Source organism: Chelonia mydas, chromosome 7 (assembly GCF_015237465.2).
Source record: "Chelonia mydas isolate rCheMyd1 chromosome 7, rCheMyd1.pri.v2, whole genome shotgun sequence".
Lineage (NCBI taxonomy): Eukaryota > Metazoa > Chordata > Testudines > Cheloniidae > Chelonia > Chelonia mydas.
In genome coordinates this window covers 17988126-18013558 of record NC_057853.1, presented here as the reverse complement: position 1 = coordinate 18013558, position 25433 = coordinate 17988126, and the positions used below count along the sequence as shown (strand labels likewise).

The 25433-nt window shown below is 43.0% G+C and overlaps 1 protein-coding gene across 3 annotated transcripts in view; it reads left to right on the top strand.

Moving 5' to 3' along the window:
* The window catches only part of SRGAP3 (SLIT-ROBO Rho GTPase activating protein 3), a 269776-nt gene that overhangs the window by 210169 nt on the left and 34174 nt on the right, over positions 1-25433 (top strand). For all 3 annotated transcript variants that reach the window (XM_043551354.1, XM_037904515.2, XM_037904516.2), the window contains exons 7-10: positions 19330-19551; positions 20048-20149; positions 20445-20642; positions 22381-22465. In XM_043551354.1, the coding sequence (XP_043407289.1) occupies positions 19330-19551; positions 20048-20149; positions 20445-20642; positions 22381-22465 (607 nt within the window). The remainder of the gene's footprint in view (positions 1-19329; positions 19552-20047; positions 20150-20444; positions 20643-22380; positions 22466-25433) is intronic.

Genomic DNA, 25433 nt, shown 5'->3' with positions numbered 1-25433 from the left:
TACATATTATTTTAACACTTACGGCATCTTTTACGTCATCACACAAGAATCGCAAGATTTTGGCTTCAGTGTGCCACGGTTATGGCTTCAGTAGAAATTTCCAGAGAAATATTTGTGTCTGGATTGGCATCTTCCTATAGCCTGTGGTAGTAGCCTTGTATGAAATGGCTAGAATACACTATCACCCCCTGTACGTGAAGGTTTACAAGGGCATAAACAGTTAGAGTGGAATTCACCCCAGTGCAAGAGGGCCTGGAAAAGGTACTGTGCATCACATAAACTCTTTAATAAGGAGCTTAAGTGATGGATAGGGTCTTATGTGGTCCTTTTGTGGTGAGGCTGAATTTCACCCCAATGCAGTAACATGAGATGGTTGAGTGTTTTATAAAAAGTTTTAGCATACAACTGGGCACACTTTTATTTAAAACAGATATGAGTATCTGGACTGATAGTGAGATGGTCTTAATGGTCTCATCTGGCCTGCCTAAGAATCTGTATTTAAAATGGATGAAAGAGAAACCTCTTGAAAATTAGGAATCTCAAATGGTTCTTTATTATGGAAGTTAGACATTGAAAAACCTAATTGTCCTCACTAAATCCATAGCAGTTTCCACTGATTTCAGTGAGAGCAGGTTTGAGCTGGGTGTCCCTGCCCTATCAATTCAGCATTGTTCCCCATTATAGGCCTGATCCTGCAAACACCTATCACTGAGCCCAGATCCCAATTCAGAAAAGCACTTGAGTATGTGCTTAAGTCTCATGCTTTCCTGAACTGAAATCCTAGTGCTTACAGTTGTGAATAGCCCCATTGCAGTCATTACTCATGGATGCAAGCCCAGTAGTAACTGCAGGATCAGATCTTATGTATTTCCTTTTGTTTCATGCTGTGTACTTTTAAGTGATTCAAGAAATGGGATTTCCATCACTTCCTTTGGGAGGTAATATCACAGCTTCATAGTTCTTACTATAAGGAATTTCCTCCTGCTAGTCAGTTTTAACTTGCTTCGGTTGCAGCAATGGTTATATAAATAACACGGATCTATCTGTGTGCTGAGTATTTGTCCTGGTTTAAATGTCACTAAAATGCATTATTTAAAAAACCATGGGAGTATTAATTTCTTTTAATGAATTTACAGATCATATTTATTGGTCTAGTTAATAATTTAAAGGGAGGTTTGAGGTAAGACTCACAGGAATTTCAAGATTTTAGTTTGATAGAAATGTTATTGGGTACAATTTTTGAGGCTCTTTTTCATCTTGGTTGTGTTTATTCGTATTAAAAACAAACAATAATCCCTTGCCAGTGGAAGTATACGAACAGAAGGATATGAAGCTGCCTTACTGATTTGCCCTTTGGGTTTCTGTAGTTTTTTTTTTTTAAATTTTTTTTAATGAGAGTGACTTTTGTTTTCCTGGAGAGTTGCTGAATTCCAGTTTTAGCTCTAGCTGTTTTTATGTTGTTCCTCCCAAGTTTATTTCGTTGCTGACACTTCCGTTGGAGTCAGCAGATGGCTTTTCTTCCTCACTCCAGGAATCCCTTCAGGGGACTTTAACTAAAGCATCTTTGACTCTGTACAACTATATGTGCCTAATTATATATTCTGATTGCCAAAGAAAACAAAGTATTGTTAAAGATGCACGAGCCGTTCATGGGTGTCCTAATTTCAAATCCCCCAGGAGAAGAGCAGTTTATTTGAACAGGCTTTTATACAAATCCAGTGTGTTTCACAGGAGCACGGGAGGGGAGATTTCAGTACACCCCAGAATAAAGGGATCCCATTCACTGCACCACACAATAAGTCCAGTACTAGCAACAGGAGGACTTCCAACCCCATGTGTGTAACTGGTACAAGAAAAAAACTTGGTGCTGTGTGTTTTAGATGGAAAGTTAATGTAACAGTTACAGATCTGGATTTCTATCATCATCTCAATCTATAGTTGGTAAAGTGCGCGCGCACACACACACACACACACACACACACACACACACACGCACACACACACGAATCAGTTCATCCACCACTTCAATGTAGCCACTTATGGGGCGGAGCTCAGCTGTTATTTAACAGCATGGGGCTGTGCTGCACAACTGCGTTGTATAAGAAAAGTGAAATTCACCCGGTGCAGAGAGCCAGCTCAAAGCCTATGCATCCTAATTTGAAGGGCATACCTGGAGTTTGAGTGGTGCATGGCCTTTAGGCCTGGCCTCTCTGCAGGGGTGAGTTTTGCCTGAAGAGAGGAAGAATACCATATTCAGGTGAGAATTAAATCTGAGCAAAGGGCCTAAGAGGAGACTGACATTCTTGAAAGGGCTTCGGCTTGATGTATTGCAGTTATGATTATACTTCCAGCTGCTCCACCCAGCATCACCAAGAGTGATGATTAATGATGTAAAGGGTTTTCTATCTAGAACATAATAGGGGTTATAGAAGGGCTCCTACAGGCAGTTCATATCCAGCACAAATTGCCATTTAGAGTTTTATGATTTGTATGCGTGTCTGAACCATCAGATCACTGGAACTGAAATTTAGCAGCATTTAAAAAAAAATCCTGGCTGGGTAAATGTCATCTATTAGGCCCAGCTTTTACATTTCTCACGTTATCAGCGCCAAAGCAGAATCACAACTATGTCTACTAAAGAGTTGTCTCCATTTTGGTGAAATACAGGGTCTCAGCTGCTTGGAGAAAGTGGAGTTCTTTCAGGGCATTGGATTGTAATGAGGAAGTTAAAACTTGATTAGAGTAGTCATGAATTAGCACACATGACTGTCCTTTGTTTTGCCTCAAGTGGGCTTTGCTCCATCCTTCCTGATGGGGGTAAGGATTTACAACATAGAGAAAGGCATGTTGTTAGACTTTTTCATTTAAAGAGTGTCCTTGTGCAAATTCCTCAAAAGAAGCATGGATGTATTTTAGGACTCCTGGGTTCTTTTTTTGGTTCTGTTACTGATTCATGGCATGATCTGGATTAACTTCTGATGGTAAAATGTGGATAACACTATCGATGCCTGGGGTTTGTGGGAAGTATTTGTAAAGCATTTTGAGGAAGTCAGATGAAATATGTCATAGGACTTAGTAGGTGGTAATATGTGGAAATACACGTGCATATGTCCTTGCTGAATCTCCACTGTATCCTGCTGAAACTGCATCTAGATATTAAAGTGATGGGTGTGTGTGTCATATCAAAGACAGACAGCTACATAGATAGGTAAAGGGGCAGTATTCTTAACAACCTGCCATTCAGAAAAATGAGTATATCAGGCAGTTTAATGTTGCACTCTATTGCACTCTATTGCCGAGTTGTATGGGCACAAGAAAACTTCGCTGATGGCATTGCCATTTGTCACACGGTCAAATAATGCCTAGTCAAGCAGGGAAACAGAGATGCCAGTCAAAGTTATAGTGCTAAAAGTCCTCAAGCAAAGCGATTTGTTTCCATCAAAGCAAAATGTTTGGTGTTGCAAATATGTCAAGAGAGTACAAGGTCAAAAAAAAATTAAAAAAATAAAAGACCCTCTAGCTGGGGTGCAGGAACAGGAAAATAGTTTCTTTCCTCTGCTATGGCAAGAGTTTAAAAGCAGCGTGTGGAAGATGTAGGACGAGGAGCTATTGCTGAGTCTCAAGCCTGTCATTGGAGAAGTTAAGAGTAGTGGTCTCCCTCCTTAACGAGGGACTAAAGTCTAGTGGCTAGAGTGGCAGATGGATAGTGTTAGGACTCCTGGGTTTTATTCTCAGATTTGTAACTGATTCATTCTGTGACTTTGAACAAGTCACTCAGAGCTCGATTTTGCAACACGGCCTTTCAATTTGCAAGGCCGAAACATTGCACTCCCGATTAATTGCATGCACCAGTGGTAGCATAGGCTAACTACCAAATGGTGCCCTGAATCAGGAAGTTAAATATGTAGGCCACAAAGGTATAAGCATAGGCTAGGTGCCTAAATCCACATATAGGCTCCTAAATAAACACGGACCTGAGGTTCAGAGGTGCTGGAGTCACCAGGAGATACCGATGCTCAATTCCTCTGAAAATCAGCCCATTATTATTTAGGCACCCAGGGTAAGCATTTACAGCCAAAATTCCCATAATTTCCATCCACAATTAACTGCCTGGGCATAACTGTGCCTACAAAATCAGAAGCCAGGTCTCTTTATCTCACTGGGCTTCATTTCCCCCATGTTTATATGGGGATATTATCTCCCAGATGGCAGATCCTCAGCTGGTTTAATCAGTCTGACTCTATTGACTTTAATGGAGAGGCCCCCATTTGGACAAGCTGAGGCTCTATCAGAGAGCATATTTGTCCCCTAATCCCTCTATTTTTCTGTGGTTGGGACTGTTCTTTCCAAATACTGTGACACCCAGTTGTATCTCTGCCTATAGCTTCAAGAGATCTTCCTGGCTTTCCTCTCTTCCCAGGAATTTCACAAATAAATCACTGCTTCTGGGTTGAGTCATAAACATACAAATGATGGGAAAAGGAAGAGATGCAAATCATAGCGGTCCAGGTTCTGATCTCAGTTACCTGGGGTATATCAAGAATTACTCGGATTTACACCAGTGAAGCTGAGCTCAGAACTGGATCCCACATGGTTTTTCTTCTCTCCTGTTTTTTTCACTTGAAGAAAGTGACACTTGGCATCAGCATTTTATTTCCCTTATAAAAGGCTTTTCAGTTCCTCTGAGTCCCAGCACCCCACTTAGCTTGCTGGCCTGTGTCTCGTGCGCTCTGTCAAATGTCAGACGTCCTGATGGCAGACAGAACAAGGAACGACTGGTCGTGGGTGCTGTATGCAAAGTGCAGCTTTAAGAGCGCCATCCCACGTAGCATTTTCTGCAACTCAAAAGTAGCCCTCTCTGGGTTGCAGGTGCCTTCACTTCAGCTTGATATACTGCATGTATCCAACTAAGAGATCTCATTGCTTCAGGGGGTTTCAAATAAAGTCAACAGCATAGCAATAAAAAGAATAAACAGCGTCTCTCACGGGGAATTAGACTTTCTCAAAAGACTCAGTGCAGTTCTTGACAGCCTTTACTTCCCAGCCTGCTGTGTCTGTATTATTCAGTTTCCCACTGAGGAGGCAATTCTGCAGTGCCACTGGCAATCCCAGCACCTGATCCAGTCACTTCCTCTGCCACTGTGGGAGAGGGAGGAGAAAAAAAAATCTTTTCTGTGAAAGAAAAATGAAGAAGACTTTGTCAGGCGGTACTAGAGAGAAACCTTCCTCTCCACTCCAGTCACTGAATGCCAGTTTAGAGAGCTGTGTGCTGAGGAAATATGTGCACTGCAGGACCGTACAACTGAGAGTATTCATTCACAGTGAAAAAAGTAAACAGTAAGGCATGTATCCTGCATCATTTCATACACACAATGAATGGCTGAGAAGGACTTTTCTTTTTGAAGGAAAAAAGCTAGTCTCTAGATAAGCTTCAAAACATGATCTGAATGTAACCAAAGTAGCAATGGGTGCCAGAGTTTGGAGAGAGCCTGAAACAATAGCCCTGAAATATGAAGTGTCCATTCATTTCAGCAGGCACTAGCTCAGATGGTAAGGGTGAAACTTTAAATGTCAACATTAACTATTTTGCTATAAGAAAGGCGAGGAAGGATCGTAATATGAAGATCCACCGCAAAATTTTCCAGGGTGTGGGGTGAGCCCCTGTAATGTGCAAAGGATTATCCGGGGGTAGAGGATGGGGTGCAGAAGATGTATACGTTTAACAACTAGTGGTTTAACAACACATGGTTGTGTTGCAGAGGTGTGCAGTTGCTTTCATTTTCCCGAAGGTGGGCTCTTCTCCGAAAAGTTTTGGGAAATACTGGACTCAAAGTATTTTCCCTGATAAGTATTTTTTGTGGTAGGTTCGTCTGGACATTGCTTTTGTGAAGGTTTGATCAGGTAACATAGAATAGTCTAGCATTTGAATTAGATACAGTGACGTGGCTGGAATTGTTTTTAGTCTGATATTACACAACATACCCATGTTACACTATGGATTTATTTAATGTAGTGAACGAGGCAAGTACAGATTTGATTAATTGGCCATAATGGTCAGTTAGGTAAATTAGTACCTTTATGAATAAGAATCTTTAGGTTTAGGATGAATTCTGCCCTTAGTTATACCCTTGCAGACTCACTGGACTAAATTCATCCCTGGTTTAAGTGTACAACCAGGGTTTGGCCCCTTGTGTTCAGTGAGGCTTCAGGGATATTAAGAGGACAGGATTAGGCCCTTTGGCATTTAAATAATGAAACTCAAACATCTGAATCAAATCCTGTATGATAAATAATCCCATGGATCATAGGGGTGGATTCTGTCATGTGTGCTCATGTTGACTGGTACCTTACTATGTGAGTATCCTCTTGGAATCAATGGGTCCATTTGTGGGGTAAATCACTACTCAGCTGCGGAAGGGTGGCGGAATTGGGTCCATAGATATTAAAGATGGAAAATGTCTGTAGATCCTCTGGATTATTCCTCAGCCAATTAATTGTTCTCTGTAGAAAAATTTTCAGGGCTTTGGCCAGTCCAAGTTTCAGTAATTCACTTGATAGGATCCCTGCCTGTTCCCTTGGAAAACTGTACCACAGTCTAATAATTTCTCCCTATTTTCTTTCCAAGAGAGCAAAGGGGTGCTGCCTTCATATGTCAACACAGCAGTCCTTGGAGGTTTAAAGATTCAGAACACTGATTGATAACAAGGTCATAATAATCCCTTAGCTGTGTGCACAGCACCTCCTGTTAGTTAAAATGGAGCCTACTGACTGCTCTGTGCTGACCACAGAAGCTGATGTTTTGTTTGTGGCCATGGGGATTATCCAACCCTTACTTTGGTTGGGATGATCTCTTTTGCTGTGAGATGGCTTAAGCTATTCCAAGCCCTGGCTTTAAATTGATGGCTTCTTGCTAGATATTTCTTGAACGTTATCAGATGGGGAAGTTTGTGGCTTAACTCCTATTCTAGGCTGTGGCTACCAAGGCTAAGCTGGGCATGCAGAACTGGGAGGAAATATTCAAGAAAGATAAAATGTATAAGCAGAGAAGCTTTGAGTCCTTAAATATGTTCGTGTGTTCCTGTGAAAGGGCTGTTCTTGAAATGTAATGCTTTTGTACAGTTGTTTGCCCTCTCCCCTTTGTCCTGATTCACATGACAAGCATTTGTATAAAATATTACTTCATGGTGATAGAGAGTAAGTTCAAGGGACCCTCAGGTACTGCAGCAGTGAGGGTCATATAAGGACCTAGACAAATAGGTGTCTGTCTGTCTGTCTGTCTGTCTGTCTGTGTGTGTGTGTGTGTGTGTGTGTGTCTCTCTCTCTCTCTCTCTCTCTCTCTCTCTCTCTCTCTCTCTCTCTCTCTCTCTCTCTCTCTCTCTCTGCAAGTCTTTCCTATATTCTGAGAAAACCAGTTTTACATTTCCAAAGGAAAAGAACAGGTAGCTTCATATGTGTCGTCATGGAATGCTGAATTGGTTTGTTGGGTTCTACTAGTAGGTATAGAAACTGTGCTCCAATGCAGATCCCAGGACGAAGATATGAGAGCTGAGGACAAGCATTCCTAGTGGAGGGGATCAGCTATGGAACTCTCTTCCAGAGCTGCTCAGGCAAATCCAGAGTCTGGCCATCTTTAGCAAACATTGCAAAACCGTACTCTTTGAGAAAGCCTTTCCACCATAACTGATGCTTGCAATAAGAACAGCCTCCTCTATTCCCAAACACTTACCAGCCAGAAAAACCCTATTCTAAGCAGTTTTGACCCCAAAAGGGAGATGTGCCAGAGACTCCATAAAGTCCTCTATTGATTTTACTTGGAATATGCTCAGATACTGTGGTGATGGGCAGCAGTATAAAACCTCTGGACAGATACGTAGATGGATGGAGGTGGGGCCAGTTACTTGGATTTATTTGATGTATCTGAGAGCAGAATCCAACATAAGACCTTTAAATAGAGCTCAGGACCTTCTAGTTCCAGCCCTGTGCTTAATCCAGTACGTTCTCTGGCACCATTTTCTTTTTCTTCAACTTTCTCAAAATTCACAGATGTGAGTTTTCAATCAAGAGCCTCTTTTTAATGTTTCCTAACATTCCAAGGGTGTGCAATTTGTTCCTGTGCAAAGGGCCAGCAAAAGACCTGTGCACCACTTTGGTCCCGCATAAGCTCTGTAGATACATGTAAGTGGTTTGAAGGCCTTGAGCTAGTTGAGTTTCCACCCCTAGAGAAAGCAATTTTGCATTAAATTTGGGCAAACAATGTTGAAATCATATGAAATTGGGGCAATTTCACAGAAATTTTGTGAATTCAGATCTTTTGAAGGAGAAACAGTGTCTATTCTAAATATGCTGCCCAGTTCTCTTCCTGTCCACTCAGGAAAATGCAGAGCTCTGTTGTGATGCACTGCAGCATTTTGCTATGAGAAGTTACAAAGAAGCCAGTTTGATAGGTAGTGCTGATGATCATGCCTAGCTGTTTTTTGTAGCACTTTTCATCAGCAGAGCTCTAGATGCTTTACAGAGGAGGTAACTATTATTATCCCCATTTTATAGATGGGGAAACTGAGGCACAGAGCAGGGCTGCGACTTGCCCAAGTTCACCGTGAGGCTCTGAACATTGACTGGGGCCTCCGTGCACTGCAGAAAAATTAAAAGTAACTAGTCGTGCGTCAAAGTGCTTTTAGTTCCCATTGCATGTCAAGCCAATGCTCTTAATAAAGAAAGAAGATGGTTTTGACCTGTGTCCAGAGCATATTAATAAATTTAGTTAGAAATAAAACAAATGCAGACCTCTTCATTTTTTGAAAACTCTTGTTTAATAATGTGGCCAAAGTGCACATATTTTCTTTTGCCAAAGTTGGCACCTTGTAAATGATTTCTTCCTTGCTTGGAAAGTTCATACACTGGTCCTATTTGCCAATTCTTTTGTGTGTGTGTGCGTGCTGGTTCAGAAATATCATGGAGCCTGTAAATCATTATTGTATGAAGACCATGAGGGAGATTTTGCTTTACCTTTGTGTGAATAGGGGTGGTAGTTTCCCTCAGAACAAAATGTGCCCCTTCTCGACAACTTTTAGTCCATCCCTGAAGCGAGGCGATGACTCACTGGCGCGGCACCTCCTGCTAGTTGTCCAGGGAAGTAGCTCTCCAGCATATGGAGCACCCTCTACAGGCCGGTGTCTCTCCTGCTGTTGGCCCCGTGTCTCTCCCGGACCCCGGTGCCCTTTACCCCGGGGTTCTGCTCCAGCAGTACTGCCACCAGGATGGAGCTCCCCAGCTCCCTTTGCCCTTCCCCAGCTCTGCTCCACTTCAGATACGTTGCTCTTAGGCAGCTAGCCCTTCCCACTCCAGGGCTAGAGTGAGACTCCTTCAACTTCTGGCCCACAGCCCTCTTATAAGGGCCAGCTGGGCCTTGATTGAGCTGGCCACAGCTGTGGTCAGCTGCACAGTCAGCTTCCCCCAGCTATTCTTAATCCTTTTCCCTTCTGCGGCCCTCTCCAGGGCTGCTTTTAACCCCTTCAGGGCCGGAGCGGGGTGAGCACCTTGCTATAGTCCCCCAATAGGTAGAATTGAAAGGACAGCCCTGAATTCATCAAATCTGTTCAAGGAATAATCTGCCAATGAATTAATCTGGGGGGCGTGGGGGGGGGAAGCTAAGAAAACCTGCATATATTGGAGATTGCTGCAGAGACTTTAGGGAAAAGAATGAAATCTAGGTTAAAATCCTGCAGAGAAGAACTACTCCAGAGACCACAGAGTTAATTAACTGTAGCTGGATTTTAAAAAGGGATGGGTAGTTGTAAGGCGAGTAATATTTGTTGTTATGTAAGATAAAGATACTCAGTTCATGCCGTGAAGCATTAATTTGATCACTGCAGGGCTCAGGAAAGATCTCTTCTCCTATTCCCTGCCCCACACACATCACTGCACATGTGGCTCGGAGCACAATAGGTAGATTTTAACATATCCTTTGAAGTCTCAGGTATTGGCTACTGCCTCAGGCACAATACTGAACTTGATGGACCCAGTAGTTCTTATGGGGAAGAGAATACTGGAATTAATTGGAGTCCAAGGTTCCAATCCCTGTGACTTTTTAGTGGGCGGTAAGGTTAGGTCCTACGTCTGGTGTGAAAACGTTACACACCGAGTTCTAGATGAAAAGGTGATAGCTTAGGGTTCCGTGTCTCCATTATCTTGCATCACAATGCAGGCTTTCTGATTCTTAGCTTCAAGTAAGAAAATTCCGCAAGTCCCCAGTTAACATGTTATGACAATGTAAATATGCCATGAAAGTAATAGGGGTGGTTTTGATGTGAGTCAGAAACTTGGGCAGTCTCGTAGGGAATCCATAAGTGGATCAGGACTGTAGGGTATGTCTTGGGCTGCACCACGATATACTGAAACCTGAACTACCTCACCACAGTGCAAATGTAAAGTTTCAGACCATCCTGAAGGTCTGGAATATAGATTGAAGCTAAAATAGCCAAGCACTTGGCAGATACCTCCTGGGGATGCTCCCATGCTTGGACAGTCACCAACTTCTAAATTTTGTTCTGCAGCACATAGCCTTTGCCTCATGCCATTGAGCTATCTAGACTGAGATACCTTGCTGCTGTACTGCAGTCAGACATCTTGATGTGTCACCATGTGGTGAAGCTGTATGGGCCCCAAAGGGTTTTCAGGATGCTTTCAGTGTCCTGTCAGGCTATCTGGCAAGAGGCAGGAACAACCAATCGAAACTGGAATCCAGAAAATTGGGAAGGGAGGTGACCCGGTTGTTAAGGCACAGTGAGCATACTTCAAAAGACCAGTCCAGTTTCAAAGAAATTCCTTATTTAAAATTGGGATCTGGTAAAAATCTCTAGAACTGGGATAGACTTTGGGATTGTGCCCATTGTAATTAAATTACAGCAGGTGTTCATAGCACTCTGAAGAATCTGTTCATTTTCAGGCAGATGGAAGAGCAGAATAATTTACGGTTATTTTTACTCTCAGAGAAAATCGCCTTCGCTACTTCCTGTAGGAAACGTTTTGCCTCCTCACTACTGAAGTCGTTCACAAAGGTTTATCTTGGTTTAAAGGCAGCTTCATCTAGTGGATTGACATGAAGTAGGGAGCCAGTAAGCCTTAAATTTAATCCTGACCTTGCCTGCAGACTCGTGGTGTGTGGGCGAGTTGCTCGACCTTTCTGCCTCAGTTTTCTCATAAGTGCTCAAGGGTCGAAGTGACAGGTACCTTAGAAGTATCTTGGCTGGATAGCTAGAGCTGAAAATATTGGGCTAATCACTGTTGCAAACAGTTTGGGAGATTGAGAGGTTACTGTTTCTCCATCTCTTTGAAAAGTATAAAGACCTGTACACATGGTAGGTATTATTATCCACATCAAAATAACATGATGGCTGTCTCTCTACAAATAGCTAGCAATGGGGAATAATTTTCATCAGTGAGGGAGGACTGTGTTGTTTACTATGCCTCCTCACTTCCCTTCTGAGGAAGTATCTATGGCAGCAAACCAGTATCTCTTCAATCCTATCAGTGTATTATAACTTCCCACACTGGCAAACCCACCCTTCGATCACGTACTGCAGTGAGCAGAACAGCTCAATTATTCCTTAAAAATTATTTTGTAACATTAACACTTTCCATTCTATATCACCATCCATTCAAGGATCTCAAGCAATTGCACATATTTATTACAAGTGTTTGCAGAGCACCAGTGCCTACAGGTTACAAAGGGAGGTTGTGGCATCCCTTGGAGGCTTTTAATAGGGGTTTGTCTAACCTGTTATTAGGGATGGTCTCTAGGTATATCTGGTCCTGCCTCAGCATAGGGGGATGGACTAGATCCTTCTAGCTCTGTGCTGCTATGATTCTATCATTGTGATAGCACAGTGCAAATATTAACTTTACAAACACTAAAGTAAGACATATTACAGCCATGTTAGGTATTTTATACCTATTTTACAGACAGGGAATCTGAGGCATAGGTGGTTCAGTGATTTGTCCAGGATTACACAGTAAATCATTGACATAGATGGGAATAGAACGAAGGAGTCCTGCCTCCCTCCCCAAATGGAAAAGTCCCACAGAATTTAATAATGAATACTAATCTTTCTATGGGTTTTCTTAGTCATCCCATAGAATTCTATTGCTGCTTCAAAAACCCTATAGAAAGAATCTCCTTTTCTATTAAATTCTATAGGTTTGTAGTGTTATTTATCGAGTGCCCTATAACATTTCTGTAGAACCCTTTAGTTGCTATTGGTATTAAATGCTAGAGGGCACTTTCATGCTGGCCACTTACCTGCATTAACTACTAGGCCGCACTCCTTCCCCATTGCGAGCAGAAGGTCTAGTTCATTCTGCTGGGAGCAATTTCTTTGATAGGGTGGGTACAACTATTCGTAATATGTTCAAATACAAGAAGAGGAAAATGGAGCAACTGAGCTTTGCAGGATATCTGCCCGTACCATAACGTAGAGCAGTTCCTCTGTGTGACTGTGAAGAATGTTTTAAGGTAATTGATTATTAACAGAGCAGCTCACATATTTGCTGTCAGCTCAAAATTGGTTTTATTTCTAAAATTCTGCTCTCTCTTTTGTTCTGTTGGCGCAACTTGTGTGCCTATGCCATGACCAATGGGACAAATTCTTCTTAAATTAGGGGCCAGCCAACCACTTAAAACCATGTTCATGTTAATTGTGACCATCTGGCCATTTGTGCCACAATGGGAGCCGAGTTCTTTTGAAAACCTGTCCCTCATTTTGGTGCCCAAGTGAAGAAGGCTGAGGAAGGATGGCCCCGTGAGTAGGGTAATCTAGGTCTCAGGAGACCCGAGTGCAGTTCCCTGCTCCATTACTGGTTTCCTGTGAGACACTAAAGCTATGCCTATCACTGTACCACCGCACGGGGTATGCAGAGTATGGAATGCAGAGTGCACCAGAATGCCTTGTGTGGATGTTGCCGGCATGAGCTAAAAGGTACAGTACCTTGTTCATATTACCATAGAGCTCTTTATTAATTGTGTACCTTTTAGTTCATGCCAGCAACGTCCACACAGGGCTCTGCAGTTCATACTCCCATAGTCTGTGCTGCAGCGCAACCTAGACAGGCCCTTAATCTCTCTCTGCCTCAGTTCCCCTCTGTGAAATGGGGATAATAGCACTTCTCTACCTCACAGGGATGTTGTCAGGATAAGTAAAGATTCTGAGGTGCTTAAATACTATGGTAATTGGTGCTATAGGTAGATAGAAGTGGGAGCTGAGCTCTTTTCAAACTTTGGCCCCAATCATTCGAGCAGAGCACTTGAAAATCCGCCCCTGAGCTCTTCTGAAAAGTTTATTGTATAACATTTTGAAATAAACAAGAGCCTGAGAGTTCATCACAGAATCATGGAAATTAGAGATTGGAAGACTTGTTTGATCACTGTACCTGTCTCTCAGCCAAATGCAGAATTGTCCTCTCCAGTGCAGCAGTGGGATAATTCTTGGTTCATTTTAGTATCTATACCGTTTTAATGACAGGGAAGGGGTTTTGGTTAGAGTTGGGGTGGGGCTGGGACTTCATTGCTCTGTTCCCACCTCTGTTGGTGATTTACTCTTTGACCCTGACCAAGTCACTTAACTTCTGCTGCCTCAGTTTACCTCTGTTTTTAAAAAAGCTAATATTTCCCTACCTCACAAGGGTGTTGTGAAGCTTAATTAATTAATATATTAAGACTTGAAAGTCCTCAGGTGAAAGGCACTGTAGAAGTGCTAAGAATTCTTATTAGTATTTGTGGTTCTGGTTTGCTTTCTGTCGAAGGGAAGAGTGGAGTTAGAAAATGCCTTTGTTCTGATGCTGGGAGAAGGAGTCTGAAGTCTGGGTTTTTTTTTTTTTTTTTTTTCCCTTTATGTGTTTCTTTGAAGTTTTTTCTTTCTTTCTTTTCTGGGCACCAGAGTGTGAAGCATCAGGCGTGGTGCTAATCAACAGAGACTGAAGGAGCTGTAAAAATGTTGTTAGTAAGGCTGCTGCCCTAGTTGTCAGTAGCAGCAGACTTATTGGTTTTACAGTAACTGCTGGTTCAGTATGAATTCAGCATTAAAAAGGAGGTGAAACAGCATTATGGAGAACTCCCAGGTGTGTCTGAACTGTGAGTTTTCAGAAGTACTCGACACTGCCTTAACTCTTCTTCCACTGAAGTCAGTGGTTCTCAATGATTTCCGTGGCAGCAGCTAGGCCGATACTGGATGCTTTGGAAAATGCCACCCTTAGGCAGACACAGATATTTTGGTTTTGTGTCTTTTGACCTGCTAATTGATGTGATGGTTGTTGGGGATCCACAGTAACACAGATTTGGAGACCTCTTCAGCAAAGACTTTTGAGAGCATGAGGCTCTGATCAGCTGATTCTGAAGTAGGACAGCATTCTTCTGTCAAGTCAACACATGGATCATGGCTCCTCCATTCTGCTCTTCCCATATGTGCAGAAATCTCATTAACAGGAATGGCATCCGCCTGCATCTAAAATGAGCAGCTCATAGAGTCAAGATCCCCCTGCTGATCTGAGAAGAGAATTTTGCCTTTATTCCCCTCCTGCCTGGAATTTTATTGTGGCATTCTGAAATGCTGACTTCCTGGCACTGTGACATTAGTCTCAAAAGGGCTTCCTTCTGGAGGTAGTACTTCCTGTAACTGACATCATTGCCTGGCTGTTCACATTTTGAATATCAGAGAAGTACACTTATCTCATGAAAGTTGAAAGGCAATGGGTAGATTATGTTAATACTGTACTCAACTTCCACCCACAGTCCCAGAGTAGCGGCTATTTGTTGTAAAATTGTCAGTGGTGAGTTAACAACATTGACATTTTGGATTGCCATCACTAGGTTTCAGTGTCAACGCCCATATGTTATGAATGAGAGCCTTTCCTACCGCTTTAAGAAATATTCTTTCAGTCTCTTTGCAGACTCAGGAAGGCACAGCGTATCAGTTCACCATCATATTTTGTCTTCAACTGTAAAGGCTAGAAGCTTATTTTAAGGAAAGCTTGAAATCTGCTGATGGGGCCTTCAAAGAAGTGTCAACATGGCTGACTGCTGGCAGTCTGACTTATTTAAATTAATCCAGGTCAGGATAAAGGATCCACTGTGACCATATCATTCGTGCCCAAATTGGCTACTGCACATGTGGCAAGCCTGGGTTGGGGCAGGCTGAGTACGCTCACATACTGGTGAGCAGGAGTCAGCCCGTCATGTTTTTGCTCCCACTTTTAGCAAACAGTGACATACAAACATCTCCGTGTGACTTCATCTGAACTGAGGGACGTCTCTTCACATCAGTGGATAGGATGAGATGTCGTCTTTGGCTGGAGTTGCTTGTGGCAGTAACTGAGTTTTAACATTTCACTTTGAGTTTAGTGATGGTAACATTTTGATGCAGAATTCTGGGTTTTTTTTTTGTTTGTTTGTTTTTAACGTGACTTAATTATTTTTTTCTCCCTTCAGTGTATTGCTCAGAAAGGTGATGGCAGGTCTGGAAACTGGAGTCCTCTGTGTATCCACAGAACAGTCTGTTTTGGATTAATTTTGATTAGATTAACCGGGCCAAATTCTTTTTGTCTTATCTTAATCTCGGTTTTTGGGCTACACTGATCACCATGGTATCAGGTTTCAACAGTTACACACGGACTGAATTTGGCCTACTTATATTAAATTAGGTCCTGATCCCTTGTACCCACACCAAATCCCATTGAAGTCAAGCAGTGCATTTGCTGGATCCGGGGCTTAGAATGTAAACTCCTTGGCTCAAGGGCGGTCTTAGCTTAGCTAAAATGTGTGTTAGGCACCTCACACACCTTTAGTGAAAAAGCATTAACAAATACTGTTAACAGGCACCGCATAATTGACATTAGTATGAACCTATCACTTAACAAATAAGGTGGCAGGTTTTATGATGAGCTTGAAGACTTGAAGTCAGCCCACCCACTCCATTTCACATCGGTTACTTAATAGCTATCAAACCATAAAGAATCTCGGTCATGATTAAAGTTGACTGAATACCTGATTTTTTGATTCGGTGGCTGATACGAAAAGTAAAATAAAAACATTTGGTTTTGTTTCAAACCAAAACAGATTTTTTTTGTTTTGGTAATTCTTAACTAAACGAAAAACTTGAAAAAATTAGTTTGAATGGAATAACGGGTTTCAAATGTTGATTCATAACGACATTTCAAAATGAAATGTCAAAAAGGTTCATTTAGAAATTTGTTGAAATATCTACTGATTCCTGCCCCCACCCTCCAGTCAATTTTTTGAGCCAAAACTATTTGCAGAATTTGACCCAAATTCACTAATAGTTTTGGTGCACCAATAAATAAATAAATAAATAAATAAATAAAAATGGTGAATTTTACTGTTTGACAAAAAAAAAAAAAATTCACCCAGCTCTAGTCATTACTGACTTGGTCATGACTAGTGTTGGGACCAAGTGGTTGTTTAATATTAATGATCTAATTCAGGACCATGCTGGTAGCCAGTGCAACCCAGTTTGAAAATGCAATAGAAGCAATGTTGAAATAGCGCAGAGTTTTATTTTTTAGGAGTGGGTTTAATCCACCGAGAATTTTAGAAATGGTTTAATTATATCAGACACTTAAATTGTTCCGATAGATCGTCCAGCTTTCTAGCTTTTCTCGGTTGCAGCTAGAACAGTGATAAACTTTGTCTGCTGCTGTTTTGTTCATATGTCAGCAAAACTTCTTAACCTCTATGATTTGCAATTTGTAATGTAAATTGTGTTTTGACAGCTTTTATATAATACAAGGATAATTCAGTAGCAGTCATTAGTTAGATGCCGTATGAAACCAAAGATGCTTCCCACTCTGGATGCCCGGGTCAGCAATGCTTTGCCCTCTTTTCTATTGGGTGGGTGGCGGGGGGTGTATTTTAGACATACCACAGTATGCATGTGTTGGAGACAGATGAATGTGAAGTTCCTTGCATGGGGTAAAGCCTGGAGTGGTATAAGCTCCCCAACACAGCTGTGCCAGTGCCCCTTTATCCTGAACTCCAACCCCTCTTCTGTCCCAATGTTGGGGCCTCAAAGAGCTCTGCTCAGGGACCTGAATCTTTACCCACAATACCTTCTGTTTCAGTCTTGTCCTCCACAGGCCTGTTAAAGTGTTATTGTCATCAGGGCTGAGACATCTTCTGACTGTCCATTCCAGCTCAGTCCCCTTGCAGCTCTGCTAATGCAACTCAATGCTGATGTATAACAATCCCACCACTTCATCTTCCTTTCTCTCTCTGCACACAGCTATACCTGCATTTTGGCTGAGATCCAAAACTGGAATGTCCCTTCTCTCCCCATCTTTGCCAGTGTACCTCTGCCCTGATCCACAGCATCCATGCTCTTCAAGACTTGGTCCCCTTTCAAGTAGAGTCTGCCAACCGAGCCAAAATTACATAGTGGTTTTGCAGCATAGCCAAAACTCCCTTTAGGGATTGGGAGGAGACGATAAAAGTCATTTTTACTAGGTGGTAACTGGCCATTCTTAGCAGCGAATCCAATGCTGTTGATACATCTTACAAACAAGACTCAATTATATTGAAAACGGGTTTTTTTTTCATGTACAGTATTTTGACAGCAATTAGCTTTCAGTTCTATCATTTTCCCCAAGGAGGAATAATCACTTATGCATGAGAAACTGTTCCATCTTGAGTAGAAGAGAGGGGGATAATGGAAGCATCTTCATCGCTGTGATGAAAGAGTTTGATAACAGGGAGCATTTGAATGCCAGCTTACTTTAACGTCTGTCTCTGCTAGCTAATTTTGATGAATGCATTTCTGTGCTTAGAAGGGGCTTATGGAAAAGTGCAGTAAATTGGCTGAGGAGAGAAGAATAAGCTAGGCACAGTCAGTGAACAAGGGGTACACATCTTGGAAACCCATGACCCAGGGGCGGGCAAACTTTTTGGGTTTCCAAAATTGTTTTGGAGGGCCGGTTCGGGGAGGCTGTGTTTCCTCAAACAACTAGGTGTGGCCCAGCCTCCGCCCCCTATCCAACCCCCCCGCCCCTGGGACTCCTGCCCCATCCACCACCCCCTGCTCCCTGTCCCCTGACGACCCCCAGACCCCCTACCCCTGACTGCCCCCTGCCAGCCCATCCAACCCCACCTCTCCTTTCTGACTTCCCCGGGACCTCTTCCCCATCCAACCCCCCTGTTCCCTGCCCTCTGTCCGCCCCGACCCTATCCACATCCCTGCCCCCTGACCACCTCTCCCCGCCAACTCCCCTGCCCTCTATTCAACCCTCCCTGCCCCCTTAACGCGCTGCCTGGAGCACCAGTGGCTGGCAGTGCTACAGCCGTGCCACCCAGAGCAGCGGGTCAGGCCGCGGCTCTGCAACTGCGCTGCCTGGCCGCCCAGAGCATTGCGCCGGCGGTGCGGCGTGCTGAGGCTGTGGGGGAGGGGCTGGGGTCTAGCCTCCCAGGCCAGGAGCTCAGGAGCTGGTCAGGAGAGTCCTGTGGGCCGGATGTGGCCCGCGGGCTGTAGTTTGCCCACCTCTGCCATGACCTGTTCCTCCCAGGCTACCGTCCTGTGAAATTTGATCAGTTAGCAGAGTTGAGCCTGATCAGAATTTGGCCCAGGAAATTGCAGGGTGTGGCAGGAATGGACATTGGTGAGGTACTAGCTGACAGGCTTCCCCCGAGCCAGCACTTGCCCAGTATCCCAGCATGGCTTTTGGAGGTGCTGCCCTTCAGCTGAGCCATGTCACTCTTGGCACGGCTTAGGGTATATCTACCCTGCAACTGGGTGGTGTAATTCTCAGCTAGAGGAGACATACCTGCGCTAGCTCTGATTAGAGCCAGTGCGCTAAAAATCAAGCATAGCCATGGCTGTCTGAGTGGCAGGAGGGGCTAGCCACCACAAGTATGTACCTGTCTGAGACCCTAGGCACTTGCCAGCTAGCCTCGCCCACCGCTTGCACTGCTGCGGCTACTCTCTTTTTTTAGCACCTCTCCTTGAGCTGGAATTTACTCCTCCAGCTTGAAATGGCCACTGTCCAGTGAGGGTAATTGGTAGTATTTCCTTTAATTCCCCCAGCATCTTTGAGTGTGTCCTGTATGCTTGACATCCTGCTGCTGTGTATGTTATTGATGTATGTTATTAAACAGTTGATGTGTTCTCCTCCAGAAGTGGCTACATTTCATTGGCTGATAAACTGATTCCTGTGCCCATACATGATGCTCTGAGGCCCTTCGGGGTGAGGGGGATATTTAAATGTGAGAATTCTTTACTCATGTTACTCAGTCTGTGAACGTGACCTTTCTTCAATATTCTCCCCCTCCCTCAGTGTTGTGATCTGGGATTCCATGCCAGCCTAGCTCGGACATTCAGGACATACCTGTCTGCTGAATATAACCTAGAAACCTCACGCCATGAGGGCCTGGACATCATTGAGAATGCAGTGGACAACCTGGACGCACGGAGTGACAAGCATACAGTCATGGACATGTGCAACCAGGTCTTCTGCCCTCCGCTGAAGTTTGAATTCCAGCCTCACATGGGGGATGAGGTACTGGACCTGCAGAAAACAGCATCAGCAATCTGGCATAGCCTGAGCTGTGCTAGATTCCTCTCCCCCTTGTCTGTGATCTTTAATCTCTTTCCCACCCTGTTGCCTCTGTGCTTCTCTTCATGCTTCTTTCTTAATAGGCTATTTGGCTCATGTGGTCTACTTTTTTTATCTGCTTATTGCTCGGGTATTTTTTACAAACTCTTTAGAAGGCCTATGATGTGATTCCCACCTGATCAACCCAACTTGAACTCAGACTGCCACTATTTAAATACTTCTTTGTGTATCGTTTTTCAACTGCTATGTGATCAATGCTTTGCTTAGGCCCAGATACAGGGCATTGCCAGTTAGAGATGGGTTGGGGTAGCCAACATTCCTAACATACCAGAAAGAGACCAGCTTGGGGGCGGGGGAGAATGATCTAATTGCTTAAAGTATTCCTATTTGTCCAGTGAATGTTTCAGTCTCCTCTCTCTGGTTTTGTTACTGCCATCAGGTATGTCAGGTGAGCGCCCAACAGCCTGTGCAGACGGAGTTGCTCATGCGATATCACCAGCTGCAGTCTAGACTTGCCACTCTCAAGATAGAGAATGAGGAGGTGAGAGCAATAAGTGGCTTTGATCATTATTCCGGAGGACCGTGCTAATGACTTTACAGTCTGTGCCACATGACCGTAAACATTCTATGCTAGAGCTTTCAGTCAGCTGGAATGTTTGGGTTGGAATCTTTTGCAATGCTGAGGCTTCTAGGGGCTTTTCTGAAGACTCCCACTGACTTCAGTGGACATTGGATCAAGCCCAGTACATAAGAGCTGCTTGATGGCCAATTACTGTGGCCAAAATATGTCATTCTCCCAGTTTGTTTCACAACTACTGTGCTCCCCATTTCTGCAGGTACGAAAAACTCTGGATGCCACTATGCAGACCTTGCAGGACATGCTGACAGTGGAAGATTTTGATGTTTCAGATGCCTTCCAGCATAGTCGCTCCACTGAGTCAGTCAAATCAGCCGCTTCAGAGACCTACATGAGTAAAATAAACATTGCCAAGAGGAGAGCCAACCAACAGGAAACTGAAATGTTCTATTTTACGGTGAGTCTCATCTCAAGTTATATAGGCTACGCAGCATTAATTGGTTGGGTTGTGTCCCATTTAAAATGCTTGTTAGTGAACAGCAAGAGCCAGTTTGGTCTGTTTAAATATTTGTCTTGTGTTTTGTTTGAAATTGAAATGTGTGCTTCTCAGCTGTAGGGAAATGTGCAGGGAAAAATCACGTATCCTTGTGTTACTTTAAAAAAGCAACAACTTGAAAAGCTATCTATGAAAGGAGACTTAAAGAAATGAGCTGGGAGACTCAATAATGGGTAATAGAGCCTTCCACTCCAGTTCGCTGATATGAAACCACCCCTGTCTCACAGTGTTCCTACCTTGGGGTCTATGTGAGATGAGTTTGATGGTCTCTGTTCAATTCCCATAAGACATCACTCTGCAGAACTGTCAGTCCAGCCCACCTACCCTAAGCAAAAATTTACAGGCATGGCTAAATCTCCACTTTCAGATTTCTCTCCTATTGTTCTGTGGAGGGTATGGGATTAGCTCCCTCTGGCCACATAGAACAGGCCTCTCAATAATTTCCCATAACCCAGGGGGTCCACATGCATCCCGGGGAGTCAATAGGAGTCCAAGGCCATCCATGTGGGGAGCCCATGCCTCTCCTTTAACTCTTGGACTTCAGTGTTGTCCTTGCCCAAGAGCCACAGCTTGGCATCTGCCCTGGGGACAAATTTAAGGGTAATATCCACATGGAAAGATGGCTGTAGGAAGATACCCATAACCTGGGGCTGTAGCATCTTTCTGCAGCGAGCTCTGCAGGTTGGGTATGGAGGTGATGTTCATTCTGGCCTGCCCACTTTTCCACTGTGCAGATCCCAGGCCCTGTAGAACAGGCTCATTATTATTTCAATTTCAAATATAAGAGATGACTTCAAGAGAAATGTCCCCTGTTCTCAACAAGGCACAGGTTATTGAAGATGGTTGGTAACATGACATGGCTTGTAGTGTCCCATGGTACATTCACATGTGCAGTAGGGCTTACAACTTCTCTGTGATTATTATTTTATGGGTCCCAGTCAGAGAGTTAGTTGGAATTTTATTTGTAAGGAGGTTTTTTTTTTAAAGGCATTTTGCAAAAGTTGTCATCTCTCTCTCTCTCCCTCTCTCTCTCTCTCTCTTTCATTTTCTGTCCATTTCTCCCCCACTCCTGAGATGTATAAAGTTATTGGCCTCCAAGGCATTATTGGCTATGAGGCAGTTTCTAAATAAAATAGAAAGGTTATGCATTGAATGAGACTAGCTGCTTAGCATAAGTATCTGATCTCCCGAGCCAGGAAGATCTCATGCACTGGGAATTCTCCCTTCCTTATCGCTGTTTGCACAAAGGCAGAGCCCTGTCTCTGGAAGGAAAAGCTCATTGCTTATTGGGGCCATTCCCAGAAGCCTGACAAAAGAAGGCTTTCTTTGAACTGTTTTCTTTGGGGTTCCTTGTGTTCCAAAGCCCTGACCTCAAGCACATGGCATAACACAAAGAATTCTGGGCTAATAAGATCAACAGTACTGCTGTTTGAATAGTGAAAAGTGAAAGAGCAAATTTTAACCCATCCTTGGTTCAGTTTTATGTATGTAACTGTAGTCTGGTTTATTAGAGCCTAACAGACTCTCCTGCTGAATTCCTTTCCAGCAGCCCACAGGCAAAAATGTATATCAATTAGAAAACATTTTCACCAAGAGTCCTTACCCATCTTGTATTTGTGTTTGTGTTTTTTCCCCCCAGAAATTTAAAGAGTATTTGAATGGCAGTAACCTTATCACCAAGCTCCAGGCTAAACATGACTTATTGAAGCAGACTCTTGGAGAAGGTGAGTCCTAGGGTAAAGTCCAGAGAGAAACCTTGCATCTCACATCAAGATTTCAACCCAAACCTTGAACTTTTCAAATCTCACCTGCTACTTTGCTTTCCCTGGGTGAATGCTAGCCTCTACAATTAGCTGCTTCTGCTAAGCTTAACAGAAGACATGCAAAAATATTCTTGACCTGATCACCTTTATTTTTGACTGAGAGTAGACTGTGAATTCAAAATGAAAATGTTCGGCTGCTTTTTTGCTGTTTACACTGCTAGGTGTACTGGGTGCCTCCAAGGATTCAGTCCAGAATTACAGCTATACCCAATCATGCTTTCTCCAGCAGCAACCAATGGGTTAACTGCACAAAATGGGGGGTGGGAGGGAACCCAAACCCAATGGAAGCTATTTTAACAGGGATGCTGTATACTTCACTGTTTTCATTGGCAATTAAAGGGTCATTTTTCAAATACGTGAGGCTTCCAGATTAGGTTTTGTACATTAAACATTTTTATGAGCACTGATATGAATTGAAATGCTTGCAGAAATGTAATTTTTAAATTAAATTCTCTGCAGCACTGGAAATCCAAAGCCAGCTGCAGCAGCAGCTCTGTGCTAAGCATGGAGACTTGGCAGTGAAACTGAGTGGAAACACATAGTGGTTAACCTTCTGGTCTACTTTCACTTTCCAAGAAAGTGAAATGAAGAAACCAAACCAAACAAGACACACGGTGAAAAGTAATTGGAGATTTAAAACCCTTTCACTTTTAATAATCAGGGAGTTATGATGGTGGTACAGTAAAGAAATTTAAGTACATTTATATGATTTTTTTTTTTTAAATCCTGGACAGCGTTCCTGAGTCTGTGAAGTGCTGAGCACCTACAACGCTCATTGAGGTCTGCAATTGTTAACGACAAGTGCTGACATCAAGTCAATGTGTGCTGAGGCCCCAGCATCTTCCCTTATGGGAAATCCTACAGATTTCTATAGTTGTGAATATAGAATAGAATAAAAAGAGACTTTTATCCCTGCCCTTATATTCCATTGGATGGTTTAAAAACTCTGTAGACAGGATCTTTATTCTTTAGTCAGTTCAGTAGGTCTTTTAGTAGGAACCTCTATTAAATTCACTAGGACTAGGATAACCCAGGGTAATATGCATTCCGGATGGTCTGTATTATTGAATTACAAACGATTTCACTGCAGTTAATACTTTAGACAGACTAATTTCAGTTAATGTATAAATTCAATTTCTTTAATTGTAGGGACCTGGTCTTTGTGAAAGATTCCACTGGAAGGAAATGTAGCCTCCTGAGAAGCCAATTGGGGTTTCCCAGGAGCACTAATGATATTGTTCAAAAAGGAAGAATTCATTAGCTTTATAAAGGCTTCTGAACTTTAGAACGTAAGGGGACTCCTCATTTCTGATTGGCAGAGGAGATGCTCATGACCCACACATGCCCTCTGTGTTCATTCACGTTCACATGACTACATAAGGACACTGGGAACTTGAAGGGTATCTGCAGGCTGAACAGTAGAGTATTTCAGCTACCCAAGCAATAGGTCTGAACTTAGTCATTGCACTGTGTAAACTGCAGGTTCATCCCCTCCCTGGGGCTTGGCTTTATTTACAAAACAATGAGACCCCATAAAGGTCAGCTCGCACCTTGTCCCCATCCCCAGTCTTGGCTGCTGCTAGAGTTCCTCCTTCAGGACTGATCCAATCCTGCCAGAGAGCCATTTCCACCTGCTTGTATGCAGACAGTCACCTGTCTCAGTGAGTTGGGGAAAACCCACTCAACTCTTTCCCACCTACTTAAAGAGTAGGGTGTTTCATCTACCTGCTAACAGAAGAGGGTGTTTCAGGCAAACATTGTTGGACTATTACAAACCTCTTACACCACCTTGGACTTGTGGTTTACAGTCTGAATCTCTACTCTCTGTGTAAGGGTCTCTGTCATCCCTTAGGTACAGTTTCGTTAGGTTTAAGGCTGCAACTGAACAAAGCTCTTAAGCAGGTGCCAAAGCCTATCCCTATCCCGGATAAGGCTTAAGCACATGCTTTAAGTTAAGTAGCTGCTTAAGTGCTGTCCTGAATAGAGACACTTTTCTCTCATTGATACCTAACACACGGATTTTTAGGTCTATTGGGAACAATATAGATTTTTTGTGTCTTATGCCCAGTTTGCAGAAGACTGAGATGCTTTATAGCCCTGGACAGTTGTTCCACAATGGGAGAGAGGATACTTATTTTTAAAGTTTAAAGAATCAGTGGTCTCCTATCTCATTTTAGTACTACAATACACGTACTGCTGATCTTAATGTAATAAAAAATAATTAGCTTTTGTTGACCTTTATCACAAACATATTTTCTCCTCCAAGTTTATTTAGCTTTAGAACCTACCTTTCCCTTAGATCCTGTGATTTATTGCCTGTAGCATGTTTCTTAAACAGAACTGCATCTAAAGAAAAACATTTTAACATAAGAAAACTGTCATGGACTCATAGGGCTCTATGAAAATACTTTCTTCTCCCAGAATTCTCAGTACTCCGAATAGCTGGATAGCCCACTAACACACTGCAGTAACAGAACAATAACAGTCTGTTTGACATCCTCATTGGGGTAGTCCCATATTTCAACTGAACTTGGGTATGGATCTCATTAGATTTAGTCAATCTCTGCACATTGCCAGGCAGAGCTCCCAGCAGCTGTTTCCAAATTCAGGCTTTGACATTTTGGAGGAGGGAGAGGTAGGTGGAGCAAAGGGTTAGTAGAAATCTGACCATCTGGGCTCTTCCCATAGATCAGATCTTAATGCAGAGAACAGATAATAGTGCTAAGATGATACCATAAATCAGTGGGTAAAATGATTGGACTCCTGATGATGCATTGCTAATCATTGTTCCCTTAACTAGAAACACTATGGCGGTGCTTAGGAGAGAGAACTATAGTTAAGGTTGCAAAGAGTCAGTTAAAACTCCATT